This window comes from Pholcus phalangioides, unplaced genomic scaffold (genome assembly GCF_987345545.1).
Source record: "Pholcus phalangioides strain wild (caught in Gottingen) unplaced genomic scaffold, Ppha-v1.0 ptg000009l_1, whole genome shotgun sequence".
Lineage (NCBI taxonomy): Eukaryota > Metazoa > Arthropoda > Arachnida > Araneae > Pholcidae > Pholcus > Pholcus phalangioides.
In genome coordinates, this window is record NW_028301602.1 from 12,171,209 (window position 1) to 12,193,027 (window position 21,819).

Below are 21,819 nucleotides of genomic sequence, written 5' to 3' on the forward strand. Positions count from 1 at the left end.
AAGAACTATTTCAAGAATTAATAAGAGAAATATTTCTGAAATTATATAAAGAATATATAAATATTTCTGAAAATATATTAAGAATTAATGAAAGAGATAATTTCAGAATAAATGGAAGAAAAAAATATTCCAGAGACTAATATTCAGAATTGATGGAAGTTTAAAATAAATGAAAGAAATAATTGAAGAATAATGAAAAACCAATTCCATAATTAATGAAAAAATAATTCCAAAAACCATGAAATACTGAGAATTGATTAAAATTATAAATCGATAAAAATCTGAAAACAAATGAAAGAAATAATTCCATAATTAAAGAAAAAAGTAATTAAAAATTAATGAAAAAATTTCTTTAAAATCAGGGAAAAGTCTTATCGAATAGCTTTTGATTTTCAATGGCATCCATTGAACGCATGTTATGAGAAAGCAATTCAGGTAGTTGCTGTGCAATTTGATGTTTTCTCACATAATAGGATCTGTTCTGAATAACATGTATATTGTGCCGTACCATTTTCTTTTCCATCTCATAAACTAAATAACACTCTAATGAAGTAAACAGCGGGTGAAACCGCTGTATATAATATGTGATAACGATGAGAAAACGAAAATATAAGTTTCCAAGCTCATCTAATAACAACACATTCGCTACCATTTCACTTATACGGAGTTTTCAATCATTGAAACAGTTGTGTTTCTTTAGTATATAGGCCAAGGTTAAATTACTGGGAAATTTTTTTTTTTTTTTTGCAGAGAAATTTCGAATAATTTACTTTCTTCTCTATTTCATTTGATCTCGATTCCGATCGTAATCACATTTGTGGGAAATTTTATTGTTATTGAATGAAACATTGCTTTCGTTTGAGGAAAATTAGTGTTCACTCTGCCGTGGAAATGCTTCGGATAAACTATTAATTCCATATATTTCTGACTGGAAATATCCTTATACGTAGGCATTGTCTATGTTCAGCTACAGAACAAGAGCACATATGACAAACTTGGCATGTGTTCAAATGCTATAAATTGGGAGAAATATGAAATTACAATTTTTATGAGTTTCCTGAGTCAAAGAAGGAAGTTAATTGGTGAAATTTGTGTGCCTGTAATAAAAGTTCGTCCCCATGGCATTTGTATGGAAATTTTCAGAAATATACAGGGTGTCCGATAAATTCATAATGATTTAAAAATTCGTAAATATTAAGGGAAGTGGTATATTCGAATGAGGTTTGTGTAAAAAAAGTTATGCTTAGGGGGATTATGCTAATGAAGGGGGATTTATGGGAGGCTAAAGGGGAAATAATTGATTCAAATTTTCAAATTTTTGTCGATAGACGGCACCACACAAAATCAAATCACAGAATTGTGGACACGAAACTTTCTTCAATCTTTTCTGTGTCTGAAGCGTTCGTAAAGCTTCAGCCGTGGCAATCCGCGGTGGCTGAGGAAAAACAATTCCATCAATGGTGCTTTCTGCACCAATGTCGTCATCACAACGAAAACCTTATGTGTGTTGCCAACAGGGAAATTCAGAAATGAGCTGTTACTTATAAACCCTGCATTTTAAATGACTGATTTGCATATTTCCAGTGATTTGCTTTCGTACAGCGTCCTCTATCGACAAAAAAATCGAACTATTTTTGTGTACAAAAAAAAAAAAAATAATAATATCTCCCTTTATATAATAAGAATAACTTATTCCACAAACCAAATTCAAATATACCTATTCTTTGAATTTTTATAAATTTGTGAATTATTTACGAATTTATGGGACATGCTGTTATGGACAGATAGCGAAATGTAGGCATTGTTTATGCTCAACTTCGGAACAAGAGCACATACGACAACACTGGCATATCTTCAAATGCTATTAATTGGGAAGAAATTTAGGAATTAAAATCTTCATGTGTATCCTCAACCAAAAAAGAATTTTTTTTTGTTTCTCTGCACTCAAAGAAATTCATCCTCATGGCATTTCAAAAAAAAAAAAAAAATTCGCCGAAATATTAACGATTGAAATTCTTAATTCTGACACTTTTTTTTTACGTAGTACTAAAATTTTTTGCCTCAACAATTTCAAAGACTTCAGGAACAATCAAAAAGCAAAAAAAAATCAAGAATTTAAATCTCTGATATTTTGGTGAACTTTCTATCTGAATATTTACCAAAATCTAAATATTAGGGTTTAAATTTCCTTCAGTACAACAACAACAAAGGGGAACGAATACTTCGAATGAATTCAAATGAGTGCCATGTATAAAATTTTCAATATTTTCAAGTCTCCCCAAGTTTTTCCACTTTGGTGGTATTTTTCATATTTTGCTTTAATTGCAGAATCAACCGTAGAATTTTTCCTTTTGACAACTTTTTGGGAAACAGCTCTTTTTTTAATGCATAAAATTGTTCAAAATACGAAGGATCATTCCTATACAGTAGCTTTAAATTACTGCTGACGCATCGGATAAAAAAATTAACAATTTTTTTTAATATCTTATTATTATGGCAGCTAATGGCTTAGATGCCGTAATAAGTAAGTAAATAGCTATTCAAGTTGAATTAACAGCCGAAAGGCGAAATTCCGGGCGGCACCAGAGACAAGGGAACAATAGAGAAAATAATATCTTCAAGAAAAATATACAGTTATCAGGTTTTCACTGATGAGTCATGGGATACAGGAATGCGCAACTGCCCACGATATGTTTGTTTTCGAGTAGGATGGATGCTTCACATATACGCCCAATTCTCATGATATCAGATAACACGGAAATAGGTAGATTTTTAGCTTATCGACTTTCTGTAAAAGTTCGGGGAAATTTACAATTTTTAAATGCTGATCTTCCTGATTACGTGTGAATTTACACACGTAATCGCATTTTTATTGATCTCATTGGGTTGTTGTATTTTTGATGTAGTTTAGATATGTATTCGACATTCGTATTTCTTATGGGCATCTTTTTTTTCAGCCACCTCGTTGGGCATTTTTTTCTGTTGCGGCCGTTGTATTTTTATTTGAAATTATGAATTTAAATATATATATATACCGTGTGCTGCGTTTGTATCAGTTTTTCCATCATAATTATTGGCACTATTACTTCTGTAACAAGCTGGAAATCGATTCAGATTTTACACTTTTATGTTGACAAATTCAAGCAGAACTCGTATAGATATCACACCATGGATGACCGAAAAATGAACCTGTATTTAGGAGCTGTAAATCGCTCTATGAGGAAATATGAATAAACGTCTATCGACCACCACGATTTGGGGTAATGCAAAAGAAAATCGCATTTTTTTTTCTAACACTGAGAGAGAGAGAAAGAGAGAGAGAGATATCTATATATGTTCTAGATTTATTTAGGTGAATTTACTTGATATTTGTCAATGTCAAACACCTGAAATCGCTGTCGATAACATAAAAATAAACGAAGATTCAGATAAGCTTGAATTATTTTTGCAAGTTTCCTTTTATTTTGTAAAAACAAAACATACTGTTAACGGTAAGAATTATATAGTATATATATTTTACATTACAACTTTTTTACACATTTTGTATACTCGATACTTGCGACCTTTACGCAACCTATACGCCTTTGTATCTCATATACGCCGAAAGATACAGTAGTGTATATCGAATCAAAAGGGGTATGGGAAACAGAAACTAATTAATGTACATCAAGAAAGAAAGATTTCGTTGATTAAACTCCATTTGATTTTTATTTCATTTATTACTTTTTTTAATTTTGCGTTTATGTCATCACAAAATATCATTATCACAAAATTATTTTGTGGAAAACATAAAAAAAAAAAAAAAGTAGTAAGTGGTATTATGACGCATGAGATTTGCATCAGTATACAGTATGAGAGAAATATCCGATATCATACCACATATTTGTTCATTTCCATACTTCACACCGATTCGAGAAAAAACAACATATTTCACTTGCAGAATTAAAAATAATTTTGTTTTTGTTTGATAGGTGGCAGCGGGGGGGGGGGCTAAAGCAAATTTATGCACATTTTTCTTATATAGAGGAATGGTGTGCCTTCCATACAATTTTAGAGAAAATCGTAGCTATTCAGCATTTCTATGGTCAAGTTTATGTTGAATACACCAAATTACGTGAAAAATTACTTCTGGTTTCAACAAAATTTGTTGTCCTATGTAATCAACAACATTCGTATTATAAGTGTCTACAGTTAATTTGGTATATCTTTAATGGTTGAGGTTCCTAAGATATACCGTCGCCCTCATGCTAGAAGTACGGATGTGCAATGTCCTTGAAAAAAAAAGAACGTGGGAAATGACGTTTGAATGTTTGCCCTACTCATGTTACAGAATGAAAGTTATTTTCCTAGAATGTTTTGTAACATGTGTTTCAATAGAGATCATTTGGCGTTTCAGGTCAGGACCGTCATTTCAACTTTTTCCAGGGGGGGGGGGGGCAAAAAACATGTACTCAATGCATGTATATCTATATATTTGTGTGTATATATATACCATTTTTAGTGTATTTTCAAAAGCCAGGGGTCAGCCGTGACCCCTCAAATGACGGGCCTGTTTCAGGCAAAACTTAGACAGCAAAAATAAGGTATCCAACCAGCTGATAAAAAAAACTGAAAATTTGCACACATTTGTGCTTCTAGCATGGGGAAGGGCGATATATTCTATTCTGTAATTTATTACTACTTATATTTGCACTGTAGATATTTTGTCAGGGCAATTACCGGCCAATCTTTTCAAGTGCAATTACAAGCTGAAATTCATAAATATAATTATAAAAATGAAATGTATGTGCAGTATATATATATAAATGTATACGAAAACTGTATGCAAAACTGTAATCATTCCAATAAAATTCCATTTCTATGGAAACAATTGATTTCATGTTAAATTATCTGAATGCGATTCGAAACGTTTTTTAAGAACTTGTCGCATGATTTCTTTCACTGTAATGCTTATAGATATTATAGATCAAAATACTTAGACAAAAACTTAACACATCAATCAATTTCCGAATTTTCGAAACATTATGAAACTAGCATTTACTAAATCTATTGATTTTTGTATGAAATTAATTTTTTTTATAGATTTCTTTGAATTATGACAAATCACGAACAAATGGGTTTTTTTTTCTTTTTATTTGTATCGACATTGTTTAATATCGTTTTGTTACCAATGATTGTTGTTTGATGAACCCGGAACTGATGTATGTGCACGCTCATATTGATGTATATTTTGACTTTATCTGAAAATGCTTTTTTCTAATATCTAATTTTTGTACTTTTGTATTTTGTATTCGGTGCTTCGAACTTATTAACCAATATCTGTTTTTTGTGCTGCCATTTTTTGCCTTTTGCGAATGGTTTGTAGTCAGTGCAAATAAATTACTATTATTATTACATTATTATACTTTAAAACGTATTACGGTCCTTCAATTAGTCAGTATTGCTTTTACAAGCGGGGCATTTAAAAAATAAATTATTTGAACAATAAATATATTATTTAGCATCTTTGACTTCCTTTGAAAAACGATTTCCTACATATTTTTTTTTCTTTCAATCCAGTGAATTCTTAAAATCCATGTCTCTGACATCTCATTGACATGAATACAAAATGTCAAAACGGAAGACGTATAATTGATTGATTTGACACATAGAAGAGAAACAGAGGGAAGTAAAATTCGGTTACATCCAAAAGAAACTTTAATGGTGTCCTTTTGTTTTGGTAGGCTCTGCAACAAGAGATCGAGACGCGAGGCAGCGAAGTGACGTCACTGATCCACCAGGTGGAGCTTCTCGGTTCGGCCACAATCGCCGATGATCAACTCACTCGAGCAGCTCGAAACTTGGAGCGAAGTTGGCATAATTTGTGGCTGCGATCATTGGAGAATTTGTGCGTTACGGAATTATCATTGAAGAAAGAAGAAAACGATAGCAAGGTAAGAGATAAACACATACTTTATCATCTCGTGCATTTCTATGAACATCTGGCATCGTTTGTGGAGGAAAAGAGAAGATAAAAATGTTTTCTTGTTCACACTGTAAAGAATTTTTAACTAGGCAATATTTTCTTTAGTATATATTTTTTACGTTGAAGATAGTCCATGAAAATAAATTTACTTTGGACTCGTAGAATATTCACCTGAATTAATAGCCAATAGTGTGATTTCGAGAAGAATCGTGGTTATTTATCGTGGTGAAATTAAGGTCCGTATGTTGTTTTGTGAAACTTTTTGTTTGAAATTTGAGATCTAATTAACAATTTTTTTTAGACTTTTTAAATTCTATTTAATTCAAATCTAGATGATATTTAACTATAGCTATTATTATAATAAATAAAATTTTGGGTAATAATAATGAAATTTTAAGATAAGGTTTTTTTTTTGCCGCTTCTTTTTTAAACAAAAATGTCGATTGCCTTACCTGCATACGCGACATTTGTAAGTCTTTAAAATTTATTTAAAATGTTTAAAGATTTTTAATTATAATTTATATTTTTGTTTTTAAATACTTGCAGAAGATTTATCAAATTTTTAACAAATCGTAAAAATTTGTTTGCTGCAAATTAATTTCGAAAATACTTCTGCCTATTCTAACATCTCCGAAAAAAAAAGCTTCACATAAGAAGCAGCTGCATATAATCAGCACTAAGAAATTCTGATGTTTTTATGTATAATTTTTCTAGGATTAATAAGCAGGAAAATATGGTACAATCAAAAGGTTCACAGCTGTTATGGATCCATCTAAAATCTGAATTAGATTTTAAAACATTATATCCATGTGTTATTCACACTTACGTTTTCCAAGTTATAACCTTTTCCGTAAAATTTTCAAAATAAATTCATTGACTTTGAAGACTCAGCTCATCTCTCTCCAATGAAAAATCACAATCGAAATTTACAGTCATTAAAACTTTTCATTCATGGTTCTTTCCAAAAAGTGCACGTTTTCCACACGAACTGTAAATGACATGCACCTATGAAAAATAAACCTTATATCCAAAACCCAAAAAAATTTCGGGAGAACTATAAATTGCATGACATTTATCTCAAAAAGAAAGAAAAGATGCATTTACTTGAAGTCTAAAAATCTTCCAACACTTGGTGGAAATATTGAATTAACTGAACACTAAAATTTCAATAATGGGTGAGAAATGTATATATTCTGCTAAAAAGTATTCGACTGGCTTTTTAATTCTAAATTTCAATTTTAGTCAATAAAATAATATAAACAAACGAATATTTTTTAGAAATGCTTGCGAATTGCCCAGAACTAATTCAAATTAGTTGAAATAAATCTTAATTAAATCTCGTATCTGAATGTTTTACAATGCGTCTCGACGTCAGTTTCTTTGAGATTGTGTTTTTTATAAATCAAAAATTAGCACAGGCGTGGCATCGGTGTGAGTACCACAAGTCATCAAAATAATGGTTTCAAATAATGTAATTAACATGAAGGATACGCCAAGAATTACGTTAATAATAAATTAAAAATACATTTAGTTATTTATGGAGAGTAAATTACACGGAATGCATTGCTGAACATCGGAGAGGAATTACAGCCATACATACAGCTGAGAATTAATTATCATGAAAATATTCTAACATAATGAATTTACATTGAGGAAATCCTGGTGCACAGAGACATGTGCTTATTATAGAGGAGGGTGTATCGAGACAGAGAGGAGTGTTCCAATTCCAGGTGGCCACATATGGTACGTGGGCGATTAAAAAACAACATTTTCATTGCAGAAGCGGCCCGTCAAACATCTGGCCTATTCTTTTCACATTTTATGTACAGATTGGGTTAGTTTTTTCCCCGCTTATATGTATACAAAAGCTAGAATAAGCCTAGGTTTTCGTGGAAATATTCGCGACCGAGACATTTTCGAAACGAATTTTTCTTGTGTTTCTAATGAAATATCAGCTGGTATCAGCGTATGGTTCGTGTCGATAGTACGCATCCGCTATTTATCTACGCTATCTTTCGTCACAACTGGACGCATTAAGCATGGGAACGTAAACCAGTTAAGTAAATACAAGCGATGAGATAACGAAAGGTTTCCAGAGTGAACACAAGACGGTTTTTATTGAGGAATGACTCAATATTTACTCATGGAAATACAGTATATATAAATCCGTTTTATCTGACAAAAATCTGTATCTGATTCGAGTTTCTAGGCAGCTCTCGAACTTTTGTCAATTCATGGTTCATGCGCGCTGCTTCAGAACAGTTTGGCAGATATTTTATAACCACTCCAAAGCATAAATAGGCACACAAACCGATATCTCCAGCTCACCGCTAATACTCCTAGGAGCCGCAACGCACACTTTGAGAAACGGTGTTCTATGGATTAAGAGGAAAATTCAATTTTTTAGGAATATATATGTTACGGTAAATGTGTGATATAAATCGCGGTAATTGTGCATAATCACTAATCGTCTCGGTAAATTTGATAGATATTTATCGTTTATTTGCCTTTCTACATTCATCACTTATTTATTCACCGGCGTTTAGGCATAATTCCTAAATGAAGTTGGTGAGTTTGATAAATATGGGGGAAAAAATCATCGCCTCTCTTCTCTTGATAGTTTGTCAGTCTTGCCCGTACGCTACATGTACACTACCCGTATTTCGCCATAAAAATCAAATTAAATGAAAATAGGCGTGAGGAAAGATAATTGTCCTGTAATGTTTATTTTCTTTACCCGAACTAACATGTGCAAACGTAACCAACATTCGTGATCCTAGACTGAAGGATATCTCAAAATTATTGTAAATGTGAGTAATTTTCATATACCAATACAAACACATTATACAGGATGTCCCACAAATTCATAAATTCATAAAAATTGAAGGAATCGATATACTTTGAATGTGGTTTGCAAAAGAAGTTATTCTCACGAAGGCGGACTTTGTGTGCACACACAAAAAAAAATAATTCTGTCCAAGTTGTTGGTGATAGAGTGCTCTGCTCCGAAGCAAATCACATAATTCTAAACATAAACCTTCAATCAATCGCATCTGTGCCCTCAACGTTCGTAAAGCTTTAGCCGGTGATTCGTGAGTACACCCTGCATTTTATAAAACTCTGATTTGCATATTTCAGTAATTTGCTCTCGTGCAGTGTACTCTATCGACAAAAATTTAAACCAATTTTTTTTCTGTGCCAAAAAAAAGACCCGTTTGTGCGAATAACTTTTCGCAAACCGCATTTAAATATACCAATTCCTTCAATTTTTAAACTATTTACGAATTTATGCGACACCCCGTATTTAAATTTGATAATAAATTTTTATTTAATCTCCAATCAAAAAATCTGTTCCTTAACAAATTTAAATTCTACTGGCCTACAATTTTGAAGTTTCGGACTTTTATTTTAACACGAGAGGACAGTTGCCCCAATATATACCCCGAGTACTTCGGGAATTACGGGAATGTCCCGTAAATTACAGACCATATGGTCAAATTAAACATATAAGTTTCTGGTCCGCGAGCGTCAGAATTACCGCATATCTGGCCCGCGTACTGAAAAGGCTGCGCACGCATGTGTTACAGCCTCTATAATATTATAAAAAAACTGATGAAGTACTCGGATTGAATGAAAGTTCTGGCGTTCATTCATTCAGCCCGAATACTTCATCAATTTCTTAATAATATTATAGAGGCTGTGCAATACATGCGTGCACAGACTTTTCAGTACGCGGGCCAGATATGCGGTAATTCTGGCGCTCGCGGACCAGAAACTTATATGTATAGGTTGACCATATGATCTGCATTTCACGGGACATTCCCGTAATTTCGGTCATCCCAACTTTTCCATAAAAAAAAATGTCACATTTTTTCTTAATTTTCAACAAGGCTTACTCTAATTTTTGAAATTAAGAATTGAGATTATTTTCATGACTCACTTCATTTGAAATGAACTTTACTTACTTTTGAAAATTTTTTTGGCTATATTTGGCACCTTCACTTCCTTTTTTTACAACTTTTTTAGCCTAAATTGACAACTTTACTTTGAAAATTTTCTTTTGATGTAATTGTTAACTTCATTTGCGTTTGACAATGTTTTTGCAATAAATAGCGATATCCCGCATCGATCCAGATTTCCCGTATTTTTATGGTCAGCCTACACTTTATCATGTTGTGCGTATTGGCACTTTTCTAGTGAAACACACGTTTCGCAGGCCGCCTTTCAAGGTCCTCTTGACTAGCCGCTTTTGGTCCGCGGGCCGAAGTTTGTACACCCTTGCTATAAAATATTTCTTTCAATTAAAATGAATCGTTTCTGAACGAAAAATAATTGGAAATCATTCAGCTAATGATCACACAAGTTCAGCTCAGTATGAGTCTGGCGTTGGTCATTCTACTTATTTATATTCGTCTAAGTAAATTCAAGGCCGATTGCTAATTAGGTATCTGCATTCCTCTTCCATTCAATAGCTCTTTTTTTTTTAATTCCTTTATTCAGTTATCGTAAATTATAATATTTAATTGTCATACGTTGAAGCTAATTATATATAGTTGGTTTGAAGAACTTTCTTTCCCGTGTTACTGTATACACCTCCTTTGTATGTATATATTTGGTGGATGAGAAGCGGAAAAAAAAATTGTTTTCTTAAGTCTTGATGAGTAACTAACTGAACACCTACAAGGTTATGGAAAGAATAGTATTTAAGTTCAAGGTTAGAAGGGAATTTCTAGCAATGCGTGACGGAAGTTGCCGTCACTTGTAATAGCAAATTATAGTATTTGGTAGCATCGTCCAGCATCTATGATACTGTAGAATGATGGTACAGCAGATGACGCTTATTGGAATCAGGGACAATGTTATCATTCGGTGATTGTTATCACTTTCATTTGTATACGAGGAGCTTATTTTCGAAAGGGAACTTTTCCACTTTTTCCCACCACTTTTCAACGGTTTCTGAATTTTTGGGATGAAATCTGTCGGATTATGCAACGGGGTTTATTGAAACGGGAATATTTTTGGTCGAAATTTTCACGTAAAGCCGGTCGTTTCCACCAAAAGGGAACATATCCACCTTGTTCGGTATTTTTCGTTCAAAATAGAACATAACAAAGCAATTTTCCTACATTTTTTCCACACGGCAAATTTTTCAGAAGCACTTTCAAAGTCGCATTTTACAGTAGAACCTCTCAATACCGGACATCCCATGAGACCGAAAATTTTGTCCGCTAACGATGAGTGTCCGTTAATGGATAGTAAAATATATTGAGTCTGGCGTCAACGTAATTTAAATAAAGTGTCTGTTGTTGGAGGTGTCAGCTAGCGGGAGTGTTCGCTATGGGAGGTTCAACTATAGAATGATCGTGGAATGGACCCAATTTTATAACACGGGGAAGAAATTATTTTCTAGTTATCGAGACTTCTATTAATGTTTCAAATTTTTTTTCGTCGGAAGTTCTTCCTTTTTCTGCATACTTTATAAAGCTAAGGTTGAACCAGATTCGTTTTTCCCTATGAGTTAACGTTATCAATCCCCCAAGACTATAAAGGAGGTCAGAAGGCCCTCGTTGACAAAAATTTCTGTACTCAGATTCACAATGATTGCAATCGGACCGTAATGGACACTATGACCAATGTACGGGTAGCCCTTCTTTCGCAATTTCTGTCCAATGAATAAAGGCATGTGTGATGTATAAAAAACTGTCTTTCTTCAGTTCATGGCCAGTTTCTTATCATTGACCACTTTCACAATTCCTCGGTCAGAAGACTTTCACGTGGTATAATCTATGGAGCGTACCGTAGATTATAAAAAGGTATCGTAATTCGTCATAAAAACATTGTACAGTTCTATTCCAACTCCTCACAATTTTTGAATAAAAAAAAGATTTTAGCTTATAAACAGGGGAAATCCTGTTTCAGAATGATTTGAAAAAAAAAAGAATGCGCGATTTAATATTTTGAAACCTGTTATGTGGGGAAGAAAAACGAAGTTGTCCCGTTTCATATCAGACGGGACATCTGGTCATTGCACTTACAGTAGGGGTTTTTTTTCACGAACATAGTTATCAACTGGTTTTTGTTATTAGAAAACTCGTGTTCCGATGTGACCACATTGAGCTGTATTGTAAGCTTGTATTGTATTATGAAGTTACGTAATGCTTAGAAACGAAGAAAATTAGTCTATTAATACCAAATCAAGCAATTTAATCTGATAATTGCTATTGTTATCAGCTAGTAACTCTTGTCTATGTTATTTATATCAGTGTTTGTCACAAAAAAAAAATATGGCTATTAAATTGATAACCAACATCTGACATCCGAAAACACCAAAATGCTATAAAACGAATGCATACGTCCTAAATTTTCACAACCGCAATAAAAATCTTCGAATCAAAACTGGAAATCAGTTCCCATAAGATCAATAAATTATCGCATTACATCATCTTCTTATATATGTAATAGCTTAATAATTCAGAATTTTCGGCACTTCCAAGAGAATTGCGAAACGTTATTTTCAGATCAACACTAAATATCATCATAGTACGTTGCCAAAGAAAAGCAAAAAGGCATAAAATTTCGGCCATGTACGAACAAGAACGAATTGACACAGCTGGCGTAATGTAATGTAAGTCGAATAACATGAACATTAAACGTTTTTTTTTTTCTTTTCCCGCAATACTAACGCCTTTCGGGGAATCATCACCACCAAGGTTGGATTAAGAGAGAAAAAAACGTTTTATGTGTTAGGCTTGAACGTGTGTTCTTATGATGATAATCACCGAACATTTTAGTTTATACCAGGCGTGAAAAAAAAAAGTATCATGTACGAAAAAGGTTTAGCATATCTTTGTTAAGGACGTAAATCATATTCTTTCTTCTCGTTAACGCGAAGGCACTGACAGGTATTTGATTGAGTTCAAGGATCCTCGGGTCAATTCGACCTTCTCAGTTTTCAAACATATTCCTATCGAAAGAACTATTCGGAAATTGAATAAGCAGTACTGAGAAATTGATTGAGGTGCGTATTGAAGAACATTACTCTTTTTCCCACGTAGCGAATTTGACACCAGAACAAAAAAAAAAGAGAAACGATTTACCCGTCAATTCTCCAGGCACTCTCGAGTTCATCTCTGTTAATAGTCTTGTTTTGCGAGAATCAGCTAAAGCACAAAGGGAATCTATATTATTTACATGTGCGTCTATTCAAGTCTTTAATGGATTTTTTAAAGGGAAAAATGCAATTAGATGAGAAAATTACTCTTTTTGTCCGACTACGCTTGTTGAAGTGTTCAAAATATATAGTTCAAAAATGTTAATGTTTGCATTCTTAAGATATTCATACACTATGGATATTCAACTTACGCACAAATAAGATATGCCTGTTGAATCAACGCTCTTTTTTTAAAATTAAATGATATTTTATAGATGAATATTCATTTTGGTGTCACTGTATATATATAGTAATATTCTAATATTCAAATTACAAATCTCTGATGGACTTCATTAAAATCATATTGAGGGCAATTAGATATACCTAACCAATCCAACAAACCTTTTATTTATTTTTTTTGTAGGTAATTACAATTACAAAGATTCATACCTATATAACTTGATAACACTGAACAACAATGAAATTGCGTGTGATACGAAACTGTATCATTCTGAATGATTTTGGCCTGCTAAATACGAATATCGCCATGAAAAAATTTTATTGGTTCCTATTTTTTGAGATGTTTCGGCTATGTAACTCATTGCAGTATTGCGAGTTATTTTTTTATATTTACGGACCGGTAAGATTAAGTGAAAAATTTCGTGGACCGGCTTAAACGCGAGGGGGGGGGGTAATTTGAGAATCAGTCAAAAAAAGATAATATATTTGGGAGTGAAAATTTCTTAATTCCCCTTCTAGTTTATTATTATGCGAGGAATATAGTTGCGCGGGGAAAATTACTGCCACCTATCGAATAAAAATAAAACTACTTGTAGTTCTGCGAGCAAAATTGGATGTTGTTTTAAATCGGTGTGTGGCATGAAAATGAACCACATATGATATTTACTGCAAAACGTTATTTTCAGCTTATTATTATTGTTTATTTATTAATACTGGGGAATTGATTGAGGTACGTATTACCGAACATTACTCTTTTTCCACGTAACGAATTCGACACCGGAACCAAAAAGAAATGCTTCAGAATCAATTATTAACTTGTAGGCCTTTCAAATTCGTCAAGCACAACCCTCGAGTTCATCTCTGTTAATAGTCCTGTTTTGCAATAAGCAACTAAATCATATAAAGGGAACTTATACATTATTTACTTAAGCATTTATTCAAGTTTATAATGGATATGTTTTAGGGAAAAATGCAATTATATATAAATGAGGAAATTATTCTTTTCTTGAGAGGTTCAACTGCGCTGTTAATTTAAGAATTGTTATTGAAATGTACACAACATGATTCAAATGTTAATGAGTTTATTCTTGGTATATTCGTACAGATAATTTTAAAAAGTAATTGCAGTCGATATAGAAATAGTGTTTTTCTTAGAAGGTGTGGAATTGTCGGAAGATTAGGGTGTTAATTCTTTGACCCTTCATCCAGTACAGTATTAAATTTAGAATAAGAAAACCATAATAAATATAAATACATAATTATAATGTAAATTATTTGGTAGGTCATTATAATTATAATTAAAGACAAAAAAATGGGCGAAAATACTGTTTTTCAAACAATTAGTTTGTACATAACAAATTTTCTAACCTGGTACTTTAAAGTACCGTCAGTAGGTAAAGAGGTTAGAAATGCAAATACAAATTTGTAAAGTATGCATAAAATCAGAATTTTTTTACCTTTTTTTGGGCCATAGCTTCCTTTGAACCATATTGTCTTCTCGTGGCTCTCGTTATCTTATCCTGGAGCCCCCTACACTCATCCAAGAGTGAAATCCTTCTAATTTGTAGTTTTTTTGAGATAATTTATAATTACCTCAATTTTTATAAATGAAGTTGATCTCCTTATCTTTAAAGTTAATGTTCTCAACAATATGGACCCCCGCCCCTTCCCCCCTCAGGCAAAGTGATGGTCTTGGACCCCATTCTTTGTTGGATGCAACCGCTTTCATTAGTGCATATTTACTCCCGAAAATCCTTTTACCAGACTGTCCATGTAGGCCGGTGTTTCTCAAAGTGTGCATCGTGGCTCATAGGGGCGTCACCAACCTTTGTCAGGAGCGTCGCGGCAAGCTGGAGATATTTTCGTGTGCTTATTTCTACTTCGAAGGTTTTTTATTAAGTGGAAATATCTACTAAATTATTCTGGGGAGCCGCAGAGTAATCATGAACGGGGCAAGGGAGCCGCTGCTGACGAAAGTTTGAGAACTACTGATGTCGGCTCACTATGGGCACGAGGCCCTCTGGATCATATTGTGGTTTAAAATCAATCTATAGACGTGATTCTAAGGACATTTTGTCGGATTCCGAAAATGGTTACCGTTTTTGCATCATATTTGACTTGCAAGTTTTAGTTCTTCGCATCTGAATTTTTCTCACAGCTTTCTCTGGTTCCCTTCAATCATCTGTCATGACTTCTCTTCCACTTGATTTTCACCCGTGGCTCGCCCTTGGAGTATTCCACGGCCATAAAGGGGTCATATGATTCCGAGCTGAGGAGCACGGGAGATGAATAATATGACCTCGTTCAATGACGAACGATGATCCAGTCACGTGTATATAGAAGAAAGAACCTGAAATTACTTGTCTCAAGCACACCTTGACCAATTCAGCGAGATTCAGTAGAGCATACAAAGCCATTTGGATAAACTATTCCAATCATAGACATAATGAATTCGATAAATGGATTTCGGTACTAATCTTTTGTTTTTGGTAGCTAATCATCACTGTCGTTGTTAAATCACGAAGAACCGTTGTAATGGGACACGAAGAAGAGCTAGCTGATCGACTTTAACTTTTTAAAACATTCCGTTCCGTGATTCTAAATAATGGAATAGTGACCTGGAAAGGTCGATCCAAATATATAACACACACACACACACATTGCAGTTAAAGGAATCTTACTGAAGAAATTTGCGATGGGTCACAAGAAAGAACCATTTCAGATTCCGATAAAGCGTACCGGATCAATAAGCTCATCATTCATATCGTTTAAAATCTTTTGACCCTTTATTGACGAGATACCTCACGGAACCGGATGCTATGTATTTCTACGTTGACGAGATATTTCGCCTCTTTAAAAGCATGTCATTTCGTCAACGACCAGCCTAAATTTTACAATGGGACATTTTTGACGTAAATACGTCTTTTAAATCATCTGACGATGATGGGAGCAAAAAGTTGCGTAACGAAATTCTTTAAACGCTCATGTCTCAGGAAGTAGCCAACGCAAGTCAAAAGCAACGATATCATCAGATGCACATCATTTTAAAAGTGCATTCAATGTGATACCATTGCGTTTCAATATCTCTTCCCTTAACCAGGCCCCGCTGCCCTGATTCGTAACAAACTGTTTTCCGCTATATCTCGAGCAGTTCACATCGAAAATAGACGACATTGGTATCGTTTGTTAGCTGTTTCAAAGACAAAGCCGATGGTAATGACATAATGAAATTATGGCAGTAGCTACTACGCGAAGTAGCTACTGCCTAATTCCTTAAAAAATCATTCACGTCAGAGCTTGCTGCCGTGTCTATGACTCAGCCGAGGGCCCCCACATCCTGAAGCAGGGCCCCTAGGCTGGGATCTTTTACGGGCCCCCCGACCAGACTTTCACGGGGCCTCCTTTATGATGAATTTATAGCGTGAAAAAACAAAAATATGATTAAAATCCTCCCGGGCCCCAGGGCCGGAGCCTTGTCAGCCCACCCCTTGTGGGGGCCATGACTCAGCCTACCCCAATTTTTTTCTTATGTGAAAGAAGGTACTTTTGAAAAACTTTAAAAAATTCAGTTGCAATATCTTATGTATTCCAATGTTGAAAATTGTTTTGTATTTGATCTATCTTGAACAGAGAGAACTATATGTCTTTGTGACTATCGTGGATATCTGCATTAATTTACTCCCCACATCCTAATTGTGTTGTTTTTTCATTCATGTTTTGTCTTCTCCCTGTTTTGTACGTTTGTGTCAATAAGTTATTATCACTGTCAAAATTTAAAAAAAAATGCATACTTCATGAAAACAGATTTAACAATTTTTACAATTTCACACCGAGAAAATGCTTAGTGTACTTGATCAGTATATATAAAAAATTCGTTTTTTTGGTCCGTCAACAGATCCAACCAATCAAACATCCCACAATCAAAAACTAACTTACTTATCAATTATAGAACAACTAAGTATACAGGGTGTCCTCTGTAAGTGCTACTACGGCCTTTATCTCATCAACCGTCCATCGTAGAGTTACGATTCAAATTTAAAAATTGCTCAACAGGCGTTCAAAAATTATCCTGTACCAGTTTTGACGGGGCAACAACTTTTTAATTGGAAGTTAAAGCACAGGGGGAACGTATAAAAATTTAGTTTATTTTTATTTTGTAGCACACTGTATTTTCACTCTCAAAACTGGTACAGGGTAATTTTTGAACGCATGTTGAAAATTTTTTAATTTGGAATCATAACTCTACGAGAAACGGTTGATGATATAAAGGCTGTGCTCTAGCACTTAGAGGACGCCCTGTATGAGTTCATATTGACCATGCTTCACGGTCATAGAGGGATCCACGATTAAAGGTGATACAGAGTACCGTGAGACCTAATTCAAACCTAATTATTATACCAATTACCTTCAACCTAATTATTATACTAGATAACCTCAACGACAGTGTGAGAAAAAAATCCGCGAACTCCAAATATTTTCTTTAGATAATAAAAATTGGAGAGAAACACATCGACGTTTTTGATTTCGGGGCTTCATCTTTGAGCACATATTGTAGTCCAGTAGTTCTCAATCTGGGATCATATGGTCCCCCTTATAGTCCTGCGATATTATTGGGGGGGGGGGCGGCGGCACAGCTGAAAATCAAGTGAAAGGGAAGCCACGACAGATGCCTAAGGGGAAAACAACTTACGAGAAGCAAGGAATTAAATATAGGGGGGGGGGGGGTGCCTACTTCAAAATCAAGCAGAGCTGCTCATAGAACCTATACTATCTCAAAGAAGAGGCCATATCATCCGGGCATGACCCCGTGGGTGTCATGCTCATGGGAAGCCTACATGTTGATATTTGGTGCTAGTGTGATCTTCACGAGTAAGTACGTAAATGTGCAAGCTCTTGCTTCCAGCTGACTATGTAGCCGCAAAACATTACTTTACTAGAGGGAAGGGAGGGCCATGATGTTGAGAGTGACCTGCGTAGAACCCCTACAAAAGAAGCTCACTGAAATCTAGCTCAACCCAGGGCGGGTCCGGACGCAGGGTAATACGCGGGAAAGGCAAGGCCAATTTATAGTGTAACCCCGTTGGATCATCCCGCATTTTACAGGACACTGATTTTTCCCATATAATTCCACTCTTGGGAGAAATGACCACCTCGATCGCTTCCCTCCTCTCCCGATCTGCACGTAACGCAAGAGTCTAAAGATCAATATTCTATAAAAAAAATATTATTTATTTAGTTTCAATTAAATTCAATTCATTAAGTAGAAAGAAGATGGGAAAGGTAGTGGAGGCGAGATAAGACAAGGGGGGACATGGGAAGAAAATATGGTCCAAAAGGGTAGTAGACAAAGTGTTGGGTAAACCTTTCGAGAGGCCAACCTCCTATTTATGGCGCAATATTTTGGACCGAATAAACAGTTTTTCCCCTAAAAGCACACAAACACCACACAGGATTTCTCAATACGTATTTGATAAAATACATTATTCCGGTGTTGCATTATTCATCAGATCCCTCCTACTGCACGACGAGAACACGCAGGTATACGAACTGCAACAGGGAAGACGAAGATTTAGATGTTGCTTGTTAGCGGCGGCGGCAGCAGCAGCACAACATGTGACAACAGTAACAGCAGCATAACATTTAATGACATTGCAGGTCTGGTTGCCACACTGTCGCAAAATAATAAAAAAAAAAAACCATGGACGGGGATATATGTACGCTGCGGCGGTATCTCTGTACCCCCCGCGGATTTTACAATACGTCGACGCATCGCATGTTTCGTCGGTATTGGTCGAGTGCGTTTTTGTGATGCATCTTCTCACAAGTTCTTGGAAAAGTTAATGTGTGTTGTTGTAACGTAGATCTTATCTTGTTCGCCGGCTATTGTCTGAACCGAGAAAAATAAAATATATTTCTGCGGAAATGGCACAATTTATCCTACAAAAATGGAGGTTTTATTTATTTATTTTTTTGCGAAGAATGATGCATCAAAAAAATTGTGTTTCTTTTTGGATCTCTATTCATCCTGTTGGCTTGTCGCTCATTTTCCGCGAAAAACTATACCGTACCTGAAGACTGGCAATTTCACTCTTTTTGTTTCTTCCTCTTCTCTCTCTCGCTTCTTTCTTTTTCTCCTCCAAAATTTTCTTTTCCTTGTAATTGCTTGTAGTTATCTGTCATGGTTCGCAGAATGAGATGATGATAGAAGCCTCTTAAAAGTCCTTCGCGCATACTTCTAATTTGCTGCTAAGATGATATCAACGTCAGAACCCTTCATACTGACATTTAGATTACCTTTTGTTTGGGGTGAGATATTTTTTTTTCCCGCCGATTTTTTTTTTATGCACAGGTGAACGCATTTAAATTACGTCCAGGTGAGAGTTTTTTTTTTTTTACCTGTATTTGGTCCCTGTAGAGTTAATCGAGTGTGCGTGGGTTCGTATGGGAACATTAGATTTTCCATGCTGTTCGTAAAAAAAAGAAGAAGAAGAGAGATTTAATCTATAATTGCTCCTTTTTCTGCCCCCTAGGATCGTATCAGATGTACGACGAAATGTGATAGGACACATTGACTTTGTGGGTGGCGAGCACGAGTCTGAATATTAATGAGTTATGCGGTTCGGTTCTCCGGACCGAGACGGAGCTTGTCGTGGATTTCAATATAAAATTTATCTGTATATCTTTTCTCGTGAGGTTTGAATTTTTTTTTTCATTCGAAAACTTGAGTAGGAAGGTCATTTTGAAGTCTTTGGGTGAGGTTAGTGTCCCGTGTACTTCGTTTTGGGGTTTCTTGGGCGTTGGTTTGAGGCTTGTAATATTTTGTATTAGACCATGAACGCAGTTCCTATCCGATTAACGTTTTTAAAGGTCTGTATAAAGTAAATAAGGCATTCAGAGCTGATAACTCCATTAGCAGGAATCACAAATAAATGTCATCTTCACCGGTATTATTTTATCTTGGGGGTTCTTCAGCGTTTATCCAAAGTGAGAATCAGCTCAGAGAAAGGTATTTCTCATCCAGTAAGCATTGTAGGTATAAAAATTAAATGTCCGACTACATAATGATTGCACCATGTTTTGACAAGTGTCTCTAGTGTACGTATTGATTTTTGGGGTTTTCCAGCGGTCTAGTCAGAGGCACGTAATTCTTTAGGTGAGGCCAAAGAAGAGTGATTCCTATCTCGTAAGCATTTTTGTACGTCATTTGAAGTGGGACATTTAATTAAAGACATTTTTACTATTTATCCAATAATGAAAAATGGCCGATTAAATAATAATAATAATAATAGCAACACAAGAAGGATAATTATAGTCCTTAAAGTATTTTTATAGGTCTAAAAATTTTCAAATAAGGCATTTAGAATAAATTTGTGACCTCGATACTTAAAATCAAAAATGTCTAACACCACCCCAATAACTGTGACATCTAAAAACGGTGTCCCCAAAAGTGTCTTTTATAGTGAGGATTTTTCTAGGCTTTATTATGAGGTCACAGTAATTTTTTAGAAACTAACAATAATAATTAGGTATAAGAAAAAAAGTATGATTCCCCTGTTCAGTAACCATTTTTGGGTGTCCACATGGAAATGCGACATTCAAGTGAAATCTGCGCTTTTTTTTACAACGAGTAGATTGTCGAACAAATAATAATAATTTGCATGATGTAATGTAATCTACATAATAATGGTAATGGCTTTAACATCTTCAGAAAATCACCAAAAAAGTCATTTTCATTTTACTTATTTATTCTCCGGATTCTCCAGGAGCTTTGGTCTGAACGTGAATCATAACTATCTTTCCGATAAGATAAAAAAGAAGGATAATTCCTATTTAGTAAGCATTTTTGCATTTTTATGAGTGCATAATTTAAAGTTGGTCGTTCACAAAAAATGCTCAGTCTTAAACGTTTATGCTCCGTTGCATATTTGAATATACATGACAAATTAGTAGTCAAAAAACTGATTATACGAATTTATAATCACAATATTTTTGATATTTTAGAAAGAGTACACCTTTTAGTGCCATTTTAAACAAAAACGGCTATATAAGTACAGTGCTTTCTGATCTACAATTTTAGTAGTAACATGTACACATTTTCTTCTTCACAGGCCTTCTTGGCCAGTTTTTATGCCGGCAGTTTACCCTCGTGGGCTGGGAATCGGCTTAAAGTTCAATTCTGGTTTGGTCTGGTCTACATTTTTAGTCGTCTTTTTTTGAGAGCTTCTGAAATTTTACGTGTTCAGAGATTTATAAAATCACGCCAAATTGGCAGGATTGGAAATAAAATTCAGGGTAAAACAGCTATTCAACTTTATTAAGCAAGATTTTATTTTGATTGATTTTCTCATTCTAATTAATTAAATTATTGCGTTGAGGGAGAGTTTTAATTAAAAATGCCGATTTACACAAGTTTTTGGAAAAAAAATTCAATAAGTTTTTATGGGGGGGGGGTTGAAATACAGAG

The 21,819-nt window shown here is 34.5% G+C and overlaps 1 protein-coding gene across 1 annotated transcript in view; it reads left to right on the forward strand.

Annotated features, from left to right (window-relative positions):
* LOC149081769 (uncharacterized) overlaps positions 1–21,819 on the forward strand; it is a 380,853-nt gene that overhangs the window by 232,717 nt on the left and 126,317 nt on the right. The window contains exon 8 of the mRNA XM_089237205.1: positions 5,724–5,933. Within this exon, the coding sequence (XP_089093331.1) occupies positions 5,724–5,933 (210 nt within the window). The remainder of the gene's footprint in view (positions 1–5,723; positions 5,934–21,819) is intronic.